General features: G+C 39.5%; 1 protein-coding gene across 4 annotated transcripts in view; it reads right to left on the minus strand.

Annotated features, from left to right (window-relative positions):
• The window catches only part of MAD1L1 (mitotic arrest deficient 1 like 1), a 376,614-nt gene extending 364,779 nt beyond the window's left edge, over positions 1–11,835 (minus strand). For 3 of the 4 annotated variants that reach the window (XM_026859181.1, XM_026859180.1, XM_026859178.1), the window contains exons 1-9: positions 11,788–11,810; positions 10,825–10,978; positions 9,440–9,580; positions 7,497–7,676; positions 5,949–6,073; positions 5,197–5,278; positions 3,834–3,964; positions 2,498–2,612; positions 1,503–1,564 (exon numbers count right to left, since the gene is read on the minus strand). In XM_026859181.1, the coding sequence (XP_026714982.1) occupies positions 1,503–1,564; positions 2,498–2,612; positions 3,834–3,964; positions 5,197–5,278; positions 5,949–6,073; positions 7,497–7,676; positions 9,440–9,580; positions 10,825–10,974 (986 nt within the window). In that variant the 5' untranslated portion in view covers positions 10,975–10,978; positions 11,788–11,810. The other variant, XM_026859179.1, reaches the window with a different exon arrangement.
• Positions 11,836–13,098: the final 1,263 nt, after the last annotated feature.

The following is a 13,098-nucleotide window of genomic DNA, read 5'->3' on the forward strand; positions in this document are numbered from 1 at the left end:
AAAGATGATTTTTCTCAAGAGTAATTCCCTTTTCTGTATGAGAAGATGCCATTAACAGCACTAAACAATATCGCCCAATCAAAAACCTAACACTTTACAGTGAATATTCTGATTTGAAATGAAGGAGTTATTAGACTTCAACAGGCAGAATCACTTGGTTCCATTTCTTTCCCCATGTGAAATTACTTCATTAAGCCTTTAACAGCTTGAGGTAAGTAAAAAGCTTTTACTCCACTGTCTGATAGAACAGGTTTTGTGAAAAGGATTCATACTATTTCTGTCCATTCTTTGCCATAGGAGATTTAGCACAATTCTAACTTCAACTAAATGTATGTATCCTCAGCAGATGCAGGGGAGAATCTCAAGCATGCTATCTACTGGCATGCCTCTAGAAAAAGGTTCATTATCCTCATTAAGCAGAAAACAGTGAGAAAATTAAGGGGGCTTCCCTAAGTTTAACACAAGTATCTGTTACACAAGGCAATAATGTGCCCAAACCATATGTGCATATCCAAATACTCCTACTTCCAAACAGTCCCAGCAGTGTGCCGATATAGCTCTTGTCAGGCATGTGTAATGAATGGAATAAAGAAACAATTGGTAAAATTAGGTTCTGTGGTTCCTGTGGCAGCTCAGGCCTTGATTGAGTACGAAGGGTGATCTGTACTGTAATGCTCATATCAAGACAGTTATTTACAAAGAAGCATCTCCTCTTCTAGTGTAACAACAATGTAAATATTTAAAGAAATTAAAGCAATGCTGAAACATATGACACACAAAAGCATCGTAGCTACACAGAAAGCCTTCTGAGGTGGAAGAAAAAGATCAGAAGATGTACCATTTCCAGCCCCTTTTTATGCCACATACATACCAGAGACCTTAAAAAAATCTGGTTCAGTGCTCCAGAAAGAGCTCTTAAGTAACAGTACATAAAGAGACTGGCTGGTGTTCCAAAACATGGGGGGAGGGGGGCGTTTCCCCCCTTTTATAAGAAACTTGAGTTTATTTTATCTAACAAGAGAAATGGAATAACTAAAACTGTTCTTAGGCTGCTTTAGGGAAGAAAAGTCATAGCAACATGATCTGGCAGTTTATTTCTATATCCAAATTTTAAAGAAACCATATTTACAACAATTTGTCACAAGTAACATACATACTCTTCTTTGGACATACCCTAAAATTCTTACAAGCTCACTTATTAAGCTAGCAGAATCTCTAAGTAAGCACAAATGTGGCTACAAGCAAGAAGTTCAAGGAACTCAAAATCGAACCTTGGCCTCAGAGACATTGGTCAAACTGACTTGGTGAAAAACATGTTGGTTCCCAAAGATACTTTATAACAGTGTGTATCTTATGGTTCTTCTCACATATAAGTACTGGAAAAGCTTCCACATGAAGAAGAGATAGCAAGAAAGCATGACCCACACTCTTCAGAGATCAGATTATGAGGAAAGGCAAGTCGTTTAAAAGTTTTACCTCCCTACAGAGCTGTAAGCACATACCTGATATTCAAGCCAGTGCTCTGGTCCAGCTTCTCCCAGCTTTTTAATTTCTCCGTAAGTTTCTAAAGTAGAAATCAAATAAGAGTTAGAGACACAGATAAATGTTCAAACAGTTCATCTGCCACACAGTTTTCTCATAATTCTTCATTCAAAGTCAGTGTCTTTCCTTTATCTTCTGTGGATTTCATGATCTTCTTATCTAGCACTTTCGGTTTGTCATTCTCCAGCCCTTACAAATATTTTCCCTGCCCACAGCTCTACAACAGCACAGAACCCATGTTACACTTCAGCACTATAGATAACCGAACCCTGTGAGCTGCCATCACTGTACTAGACCTTGGTAAACTCGAGTCTTGGCAGTGGAGAAGAAATCAAGCTGTATTCTCAACACTGGTTCTGCAGCAGTGCCCATTTCTCCACTTCCAGTTTCTCCTGTAGCTTTTTACTTCCAGTCAGTACCAAAATAGTATTATCTAAACCTGACCAGATACCACTATAGTTCTGCAGATCAACAAATTTACACAATCAGGTTAATCTCTTGACAACCATTGTATGCCTGATATAGAGTGAGATGGAAGCAAGATTATTTTATTCATGTGAGACCATGTTCCAGGCCTGGCAGCAATCCAAGTGTGTATCAAGGTTCTTACTGCACACCTGTTTGGCAACACCATGTCTGGGCATAGCTTAACTCAAAAAAAAGCCTTTCCAGAAGAAGAAAGGTAAAAGAGAAACAGCAAGGCCAAAAAACCCCACTATGATGAGATTGTTCTTTACACAAAATCTCCAGCTGACCAGTAGATACCCTTTTTCACCTTCATTGCCATGGCTCCCCTCATGCTGGCATTTAAGTTTGGGAATGCCTAGTCCAAATCTGTTAATTAAAACAGGTATCACATCTCAACTAACACAATACAGGAAGAGTCTAAAAGACAGGACAGGCAACAAACAAACCCCCTATTCTGCTCATCCACCAAATGTTCCCAGCTCCTCACCTCATTTTCCAATTCAACAGTCACTAGCTGTGCTTGGACTTTCTCATAGCGTTCCAGTTTTCTTTGGAGACCTTCTACCTCCTCTTTAAGCAATCCATTGTTTTCTTTCATTTCCCTGTGGTGAAAGAGAGCCGACAATTAAAGAGCCATGCAACTCAAATCACTCTCACAAACTTCCCAACACACAAGGGAATCATATGACATTCAACTGACTCACTTCTATAACCTTCCCTGCAAAACCTCTGCTACAAAAAAAAAATGCAGCTTTATTGAACTGGTTTTTTTCTACTCCAAGTACCTATGGACAATCATGTCCAAACAACCTGGAGAATTGTATCTCCTTTACTGATCGACAAAACAGCATGAAGGGTAGAAAAAAATCTCCCAACTCTGATCTTCATTCAGGCTGAACACAGGGTTGGAACACAGCAAGCAATAGACACTTGGGCTTACTGAGTACTTGGTGATGACAGCAAGCATTGAGATTTCTTGGGTTTACTTTAATAGAGGTATGCAAGGGTGAGATAAAACTGGTTTTTTTTAAAAAAAAAAAAATACATTTAATCTGTTGATATCATGTTTCTGTGCACAAAAAACAAGCATGAGAAAAGATTCCGAGATAAACAATTTAAAACGATAATGAAACAAGAACAAAGCCAAGGGAAACTACTTAATTTTAGGATAAGAAAGAGCTGGCAAGATCACTCATGTAATTTAGGCTTTTTTTTTTTTTTTTTTGATGCACCAAAAGATGGATGTTAAGTTTACTCTTAAAAAAAAAAATCTTTAAGGCAAGTTATTTCATAGTACACAGGAATTTAATTTTTCAAATTAATTGCCACTTCAGAAACCCAGAAAGTCTACTCTACCAAGGGTTATATCAAGAGTGCTTTAGAAATTTAAACAAAAGACTTTCCAAATACTATGCTGGAACAACAGGCCTTTAAAATAGTAGCAAAAACAGTTATTAAAGAAGCGTTCAGCTGTCTCTTCTCTCTATAGGGATTTCTTTCCCAAAGTGGTACAGAGTTCATCGCTATCTTTACACACTGATTTTGTTCTAACAAACAGATATCACCATCCAGAACAATCAACACACATTCTGTAAGGCTCTCACTGTGCTCAGGAAGATCACCCAGATCTTGTCAAATCCTCTCATCTAGTAACCATCACAACAATGCTCAATTCATATGCAGTATTTATATGAAATATTTAAAATTCCTTCTAAAGTTTCCCATATGAAATCCCAGCAGAGGGATCTGAAAGTGCATATAGTGCAATTATAGCAGGTATAGAACACAAGATAAACCTCTCAACAACTGAACCCTTCTTTCACCTGAAGTAGGCATTTTCCTCCCTGAGCTGGCGCAATTCCCGCTCCATTTTTGGGAAACGAGCCAGCTCTGCCTTCATGTTCTTGACAATTAGAGCATCATGTTCCTGCTGGGAGAACTTCTGTTCCAGATCCTGGAAAACATGGCATGACAAGAGGACAGCAATGATTAACTTGGAACTTGTAAGAGCTACTTCTCCATTGTACTTTTATAACTCAAATCAATGACTTGAATGAAGTTGGAAGGGAACTCAATAGGTCATCTGGTCCAATCCGTTGCTCAAAGAAGGGATGACTCTTGTTCCCCTTGTTGCACCTGGGCTGGCCTCTTCTCTACACCCGTTTACCCTAAGTTCATAAAAAAAAAAAGAATCTCTGCTAATCATTAAAAGGACCTTCTTCTAATGACTAAATCAAATCAGTAATTTTCTTGTCCTCTATCTCTCCATCAATGAAACATAGAGAGGGGTATTTGGATGGCCTGCAAGAAATAGGAATGAAAAGAAACACAACCATGTATTTTAGCATTTTGGTAAATGTTGGGGTTTTTTCCCCCTAAAGGAAAAAAAAAAGTTTATTTGAGCTGTATTGCAGCCTGATATCCTGTTTCCCGACCTTTCCTTTCAATGGAGGAAGTCTCTTTTTGGAATGGCAGACCTGGCAGTGAGGCTGGCTTTCAGTGTAGCTTTACTTTACAGCAACCACAGGCAATGACACTCTTAGCACCTCCTCAAACCAAAGTAACTCTCCATATCTGCCTTTCTCAGGAAGATAAGTGAAAAAGATACACTCCCACCAACCTACATGTTAATTTGAAAGGACACAAAAAGCATCTCTACACTCACATTTAAGTCAGTGTGGTTTAGAAGGCTTTGCAAGCAATTGCACTTTCTAAAAGAACTAAACCAAACTCCAGAGGAAGGATTTTCTGGGAAGCAAAAAAGCAGCTGTAGCTGCTAGGTTCATCCTCCACCATCTGAAATAAAGAGTGCTCTAGAAGGATTCTTTTGCAGAGCTATCTTGTACTCTGGCACAAGATCAAACAGAGCATTCTCCAGAGCACTGCGTAAGGATATAAATCACCTTTCTATAGAGAAAGCACAGGTGGATTTTTTTTTTTTTCAATCAATTGATACAACAAAGGTAAATATATTACAGATAATTGTAGGTGGCCTGATCCATCCAGTTGAATTTATCCAACTTCAGCTCTTACTGGCCATCAGACCAAATTCTTGTATGACAAACTAATCTTTTATTTCTGCAATAGTCATTTTTTAAAAAAAAAAAACAAAAAACAAAAACTGTTCTGTCCTTCTATGGAAAAAATTAAAAACTAAAGCTTTATAGAGGCCACAAAGTTTCTTACCTTAATCTTCTGTTCATATTCTCCCAGGAGGGACTGGCTTGCTTGCAACGTCTGGATTTGCTGACTAGCCTCTTGCCATTTTCTATTAGGTGTAGACACAAGAGAGATTTAGCATCTAGGAATCATGTACCAGAAACAACCTACATGCAGAAGTGTCTGACAAACATTTTCAAACACCACTAACAAGGTACTGTTACACAAGATTGTCTCTCATACAGTTTCGCACCCATACCATCTCCCTCTAAATTAGAGACAAAAATACACATTTTAATAAAAAGATGCATCTTGAGGAGTATCCAAAAATCAAGCCACCTTAACTCTGAAACCAATATACACTCACAGTAAATAAACAGCACCTTTGAAATGGAAGAGTTGAACTTAGTAAGCAAGGAAACACTCATATCTTTCAACTACCCCTCAACTATGATTTAAGGTTTGATATTTTTGTTCTGTTCCGTCTATAAAGTTCAGATTAGCCTTTCCCACCCACATGCCTTCTGTTAACTCTCTACCATGAACATGAGACATCACTGAGATTTTAAGCTCAAGTATTTTTTTTTTCCTCAAGGTACAATTAAACTGCACCTCAGAGCTTGTTTCAAACACTGGTTATAACCTCCACATCCAGATCAAAGAACCCCTTTGAAGAGTGGAAATCAAACGCTGCTGAAAGTTTTCCGAATGACAACAGCTGCAGAAGACTGAAGTTTCATTTGCCTTTTTCTCCCTACAGTCATTCATCCCCTTCTTACTTATGTTGAACATCCAGCTGTTCCATCAGTTCCTGCTTCTGAGAGTCTTGGCTTGTCATCTGCATCTCTTGATTCATTATGTTCCACTGCAGCTCTGATATTTTCCCTTTTAATATAGTGATTGTCTGAATTAATAGAAAGAAAGAACAAACACAAAAGGCTGGACATTATAGATGGTGATAAGACAGAAATCATAACCAAATAAAAAGTAAAAACACGGAATCTAGAAACACTCCCACACTCTTGCAAACCTTCAGACCTGCAAACTCACCTCAAAAACAAAAGCAAGAGAAAATCATTTAGTTGCTTTCATCTGTCACCCAAATTGTCATTTCCATTACCTATTAAGTGGGTGACCTCAAACCGGCAGGAAAAATATCAAGCTTCAAAGCTAGATGATGATAAAACACAAGTATATATATTAAAATTAAAAAAAAAAAACCTCCCACAACCATTCCAAATATATTTTGTCTGGGTTTCAAAATTGAAAATGTCTGGGTTTGCCACAACAAAATACCAGAAGTATTATGCTTTCCTTAAAATTAGAGGCCGGTGGTTTTTAAAATTTTGTTCTAAATATCTTAACCGTAAAGGAAAACTCACAGGCTTGTTTCAAATAGCCATTACTTAGCTTCCTTTAACAGAGAAAAAGAGAAAAATGTAAAAATATTACATATGTAGAGTGTTTTCTAGACAGAGAGACAAGTAGGGCTGGCTCTCATCTTGATACTAACAGATATGTGTCTGAATACGGAAATAAAAACAACACAGAATTGCTGTATGCATTTTGTATGTGGGTTTAGTTTCTCTCACACACCATCACTGTCTCCCTGTTTATAACCACTGATAACTGGCACACTGAATCTGTTTACCTGCCTTACCACACAAGTACATTTCCAGTGACACCTAGGCAGGAGGAAGGTTTAAGGACTGGTGCAGGAAACCAAATTAAACAGAAAAGATATAAATTAACTAATTAAACTTAACTGTAATGGTATCTGAAAAGTTTGAGGGTTGAGAAGATGGTCTGTTCATCCAAAAGAACTGAAATTATTATCCAAGCATTCATTCTACAGTGGAACACAGGGGCATTTAAGACACTTTGGGAAGACATCCTTTGTACATAACTTCGGTCTCATCCACTCTATAGTTCTCCCTACGGCCCTGAACACCTTCCCATCATCTCCTCCATCGTTTCCCCTTTCTTTACTCAGTGTCATGTAACCTGACTTCTACACCTAGATGCTGTATGTGTTGCCTTGCACTTTTTTCTCCTTCTCTATTTCAACCTAATAAATCTCTTCTCATTATTAACTAACACAGCAACATCTTCTGACCTGCTCACCTGTGTCTGGACTTGGTTAGGTTCTAAACTTTCACAGCAAAGACACACACCACCAGCGTTTATTCATTTCCAGATGATGAACATAGTGATTCCAATTTTGGTTTGGTTTTGGTTTTTTTTAATTAGAAAGGGCATTTTCAATTCACAAGAACTGCAAGGTCACCTGAAACTATGGACAAATTAAAAAATTACTCTGTTCTTACTTCATTAGATTCAGCTAATTTGCTCTCCTTCTCTTGCAGCTTCTTACTCATGGTCTCCATGCTCTTCTTATAGGATTTGTTCATCTCCATTTGTTCTTTCAGTTTATTTTCAGCTTCTGTTTCCCTTTCCTGATATTGCTTTATGCGTGTGAGCAGCTCCTGGTTACGGTCAGCCTCTCGCTTGCAAAGAAAGAAAAAATGCAAAGAGACATAAGAAAAAACTAGCACAGAGGTGAAACCATTTTTGTTTCTCCTGTCTCCATTCCTCATTACTGTGGTCATCAAGGCATCATCATGAAGTAACATTACTCAGACCATAGCTTTAACCTTTGCACTAGCAAGGGCAAAAATCTTACCGCAGCAACTCGATGTCAAGGAACTACCCAGGGCAATGGAGCTAGAAAATTAAGAGAGAGAGACTTCCAAATCTCTTTGACTGAGAGAATATGAGACTACAGAGATGGCTTCACAGAATCCCTGCACACTCTCCAGCAGATCAAAGATGAAAACATTTGATGCACCAATTTAAAGCTGACCCATGCATAGCAAATTGACTTTCAGAAACTACTCAGATCTCAACAGTTGGGTTAATAAGACAAACTTCCCTCTGCAACTTCTGTAAATTGTATGAGGCTATTTAATAGCAAAGAAACAGGGTTTAAATGCACAGGATTATCAATGACTACAATAAATATTTTTGCACTCTGGAAACCTTTCATACACTATTTCAGTTTATTCCTACCACAAATTGATTAACACTTATTGAAAAAACATGCAGTAAATTGCTTTGCTAATCAAAGCAAATCGAGACACGGATTTACATAGTAAACAAGGATTATGCAAAGCAATGTGAGGTTCCTAAAACCTTTATCCACATGACTCAAAAAACCACAGAATTTGAGCAGGGTAATTACCACAGTGTTGGATTAGTGCTGCTCCCTTTTTCTGTACCAGTATTTCAAGGGTTTCTGTGACTGACTCAGCTACATTCCAGTTTGAACTCTCCGTGGCCTAATCCCACATCACCTGACTTCAGAGGAACAAGGAATTTAGTCACTGACTCGCTATTTCACAAATACACACTAAATCTGTCACCCAGCACCCTTGTAAAATACAACAAAACATGATTATTTTCTGAAGATTTTTAAATAATCAGCCACATATAAGACCTTTATTATGCTACAAAACCCACAGATCTACTACTCATTTCAGCAACGCAGTTAAGCAAACATATGTGGGCATAAAACCAGAAACCAAGCAAAGCTATTAGTCCCTGAGTGAGGCTCACTTTTATCAGCACAGGCTCTCTTGTGTGACAGTGCATGGTTGGCACTGCTGCCATTCCAATTAATTACAGTCACACAAACTAACGCCTGCAATTGTGCCAGTAGAAGTTTAAATTCATCTGAGAGAAAAACACAAATACTTCTGGGAGAAACAAATAACAAATCCCTTTTGGTATTGCTACCCATGACAACTTAGTGCTAAACTAACAGAATTTAGTGATCAGATCATCAGCTTGTCAACCAAACGAGGCTTCAGCATTCAGACTCTTGCGTACATTAGCAAGTTAGTGCAACGCACTGTGAGGGGATCTGTAGAGCAAAACAGTTGGTGCTGGGAACTTGACACCCACACTGCCACCACGTTTGCAGTAAATGCATTCCAGGAGCATTTACTACAAATTTGCTGAAGTCTTGCTCAGAAGACCGTGTCCATTAGCAGTTGGAGAACACGAGGCTTGCTCCCGGACTGTATCTTTCAGTTTAGTTTCATCCAAAGTTGACTATACACATTCTGAAACACACCACTGCAAACCAAAGCACAGCACGTGAGAAGTCAAGAGCATATCCCTGATCCAAACTAAAACACCAACACAGATGCACTACATATGTTCCGACTTGGGTCTGTGGTATCAAGCCATCTGCAACTGTCATACTTACCTCATAGTTTCTGGCATTGGTATTAGCTGCCTTCTCTAGCTCAATGCGAGCTCGTTTGTGGCTAAGCTCCATCTGCATCTTCTCTCGTTCCACCTGCAGGAGCTGGGATTTGGAGTGGATCTGCCCAGCTTGTTCTTCCAACTGGCCGGTTCATGTGTGAAAAGGGACATTATACACCATTAACAGCATTGCAGTGACATCACTACCTCCCACCTGGCACTATTCAGCTGACACTCCCATGTCATTTTATAAATTACAGGGAAACTATCACAGTATTCATGGTACTTCGCCCATCAGCTGCATATGGGGAAACCAAGAGTTCAACAACACAGAAACCCACATCAAATCAATGTTAGTTGGAAAGAAGTGAATTTCAAGATCTTCATTCAGAATTTCTCACCCGATCTCTAGAGGTCCTCTGACAAAATGCACTTTCCTTAAAAAAGGTTAATTATGAACTCCCCAAGCATCATAAAAGTAACAGCAGTTAACCAAGAAGCAGAGAGCATGCTCCCCATGAAATTTAACTGCTGAGCAAAATAAGATGCTTTTTTCTACTACCTGCTACAACATTACGCTTCAGTTTTTCATTGAAATGACCTTACAGCACAGACAACATTGATAGAATACCGCTCATCTAAGCAGTATACATTCAATAAACAGCTAATGAACACTCTCTAACCAGAGAGAGCCTCCTCTAACCATCTCTGTAAGCAGAGATATACCACAGACAGAAAATGCAAACATTTTTGTCAACATTCCAAATGCAAAGCAGGTTTACATTTAAAAGAATTTTATACTTAAGAGACTGAAATAGAAATTACATTAAGATACAGAATACAAAAACTTCGTGCCAGCTAATAAACAGCCCTTATGGTCCAAGATGTCAACTTAAATTCATGCTTTATGAACATGAGGCAGCTTACAGGAAAAAAAAAAAATGTGGATACAAACAGAAGTGAACAAGAAAGTGTAACTGGTATGTGTCCAGGCAAAGAAACTTTAAGGAAGACTGTAAAAAAAATAACAAAGTGACTTGCTAGAAAAATATTAACAGATATAAAGCTCCTTTGTTCAGCAATATGGAAACAATTTACAGTTTAATTGCCTGAGCTAGCAGGGTATTATAACTATATATTATAACAGCCTGATATAACTAGCAGGCAAAAAATTCAAAGAACGTTTCTTAATTTTTTACAAAACAGAAATAAATATGTCTGACACTTTAAAAAAAAAATCTAAATATTCTAGAATGTTGACCAAAAGGAAGTTTCCATGAATATCACTTTTAGAGAGCATGGACAGATCTTAATTAAATCAATCCAGATTCCTGGAATCACAAGGAGCATACAGCTGCAAGCATCACCAAGCTGAGGATGCCTCACCTGCATCCTCTGCTGGTACTGAATCTGAATGGAGCTCTGAGACGATCCTGGCGTAGCCAGCCCAGACACCCCCTCCATACGCCGTGAAATAAAGTTGTTGAGGGATCTCAGAGTAGAGAAGACAGTTGTATTATCTTCCAAGTCCTCCATGGCTCTGGAAATACACAAAAAGTCATCAGCAAAGCATTCAGAGCAACCTACAGTATACTGGCTGCTCTTCTAAAAGAGATATATCACTGCCCTGAGGAAACACTAAATGCAAGGTCTTCCAGTTTACAGGGTACAAAACCCAACCTGCCAGTCAATTCTGGGACCCACAGATACTGCTGCCATCAACTTGAACCAGAAAACACCACTCAAACACAGCTGAAGCTGCAGGCCTCTGAAATGAGAAACTGATGCAAAAGCGCCTGTGCTTCCCTGAGCGGTTTGCTTTTATTTAAATATATTTTTCCCTGAATCTTAGCCCATAAGCGTACAAATAAGAACTCTCATAAATTACACAAAATTGAATTCTTCTTTTCTATATAATCAAGTTAACATTGTAGGACATGAAGATCTACAGCACATAACACTAACAAACAGAACTCCAAGCATTTGAGGCTGATGGGGGGAACTAACGACATATCAGCAGCAAACCCTGCCTTTGGCGCAACTTGATTCTAGTTTCCAAAAAGCACTTTGGAACCTCACGTCCAGCAACAAGACTTCCCAAGTTCACAGATCGTTTCTATAAGTAAAACTGTGTCTCCTTATTTACATAAAAGTTTTTGCAATTCTTCCTTCAAATTTGGAGGGGCACTAACTAAAAGGCCAAAGACAAGCCAAGCCTGGAGCTCAGAAAAGCCTGCAAGGTTTCCCAGGAGACTTCAGGAAGCCTCAGGTGAGTCCCTGTAGCGACTGCATGCCCTACGAGGCCCCAGAAGCACAGAAGGTTCAGAACCAGGAAAGGTAACCCACAACACTCCCGCAGGCTTGCGCCAGAGACACAGATCTGAGGAGAACTTTCAGGAGCACACGCTGTCCTGTAACACTGTTTGGATTTGTATCACCACGAAGAGAAGATACAAGCAGAAGCAGAGGCAACAGATGAGCCAAAACCCAAATGAAAACATGTATTCGAAATGAGTACTTCGGGACCACATGCGAATAAATTCAAGCAAGCCAACTGGTAACCGTGCTGCAGCGAGCCTGTTCTGAAATTAAAAACAGCGCTAAGCATTAAGACCCGCACACCCCGCCCCCTCGGTGCAGAAGCCCTTCGGCAAGGGCTCCCGGAGGCATCACACAGACACTGGCCTAGCAGGCCTGGAGAGCTGTGGGGAGCTGTGGGGGCTCGGGCCAGCCCAGCACCCTCGCAGGGGTCCTCAGCACTGCCAGTAAAGCCTACGGGGATGAACAGGAATGGTGCTGCCCGGAGATGCTTTATTTCACAGATGTGTCTGTGCTCAAGAGAAACCTTCACAGTTTTACTGCTTTTCAAATATTTTAATGCAAGCCATTTGGTGTCATATTTTTTAAAAATGTATACCAGCATGAGCTACATGTGCATTAGCAAATGTCTCTATATTAGTATAAATACAAGAAGCAGAAAAGCACAGTCTGACTTGTAATCCATACAGTTATTCCAAATAGATTGCATGGTCTTAAACTTTGGCTTATTAGACTGGATCTTACATATGGAAAGAATTAAAATGCTGGATTTACAGTGCAGGCTAATCAGAGCATGTTTAACTTATGATGCCCCAGAAGACCCAGAAGGTCACAGCCTCCCAGACACCTGGCACAGAATCTGATTCTGCTCACACCAGTGTAAACCTGACCGAAGCCCAGCATTAGGCAGGCTTTACCACGGCGTAAGGCAGAGCAGGATCTGACCTCCAGCACTCTAATAGGAGCAAGCTGCAAAAAGGAAATACCTCATTTCCCACTGACTAGTCCATACAAGCGCAGAGACAATAGAGCCAAGTGTGCGCTGCCGGCAGCGCTCCCATACTGGAGTGCTGGCTGGCGTTCGGGCAGCTTTGCCATGACATCGTATCTGAAAAAGCCATCAGCCTGCCTGTTCCTTCACTTAGAATAAAAGGTCACTTCAGGGCTTTTAGGGGTTTTTTTCCAAACAAAAGAATTATCTTTTTTTAAAAAAATACTCTGCCCTGAGATCACAAAAGCTCTTAAAAGCACATCATGATATCACTGTGAATGAAGCCAGAACTCATGGGAAGGTGGATATGTTATTTACTTCTGCTAATTTATTTCTGGACAAGGCTAGAC

The sequence above is a fragment of the Athene cunicularia genome (genome assembly GCF_003259725.1).
Source record: "Athene cunicularia isolate RWA chromosome 14 unlocalized genomic scaffold, athCun1 chr14_part1, whole genome shotgun sequence".
Lineage (NCBI taxonomy): Eukaryota > Metazoa > Chordata > Aves > Strigiformes > Strigidae > Athene > Athene cunicularia.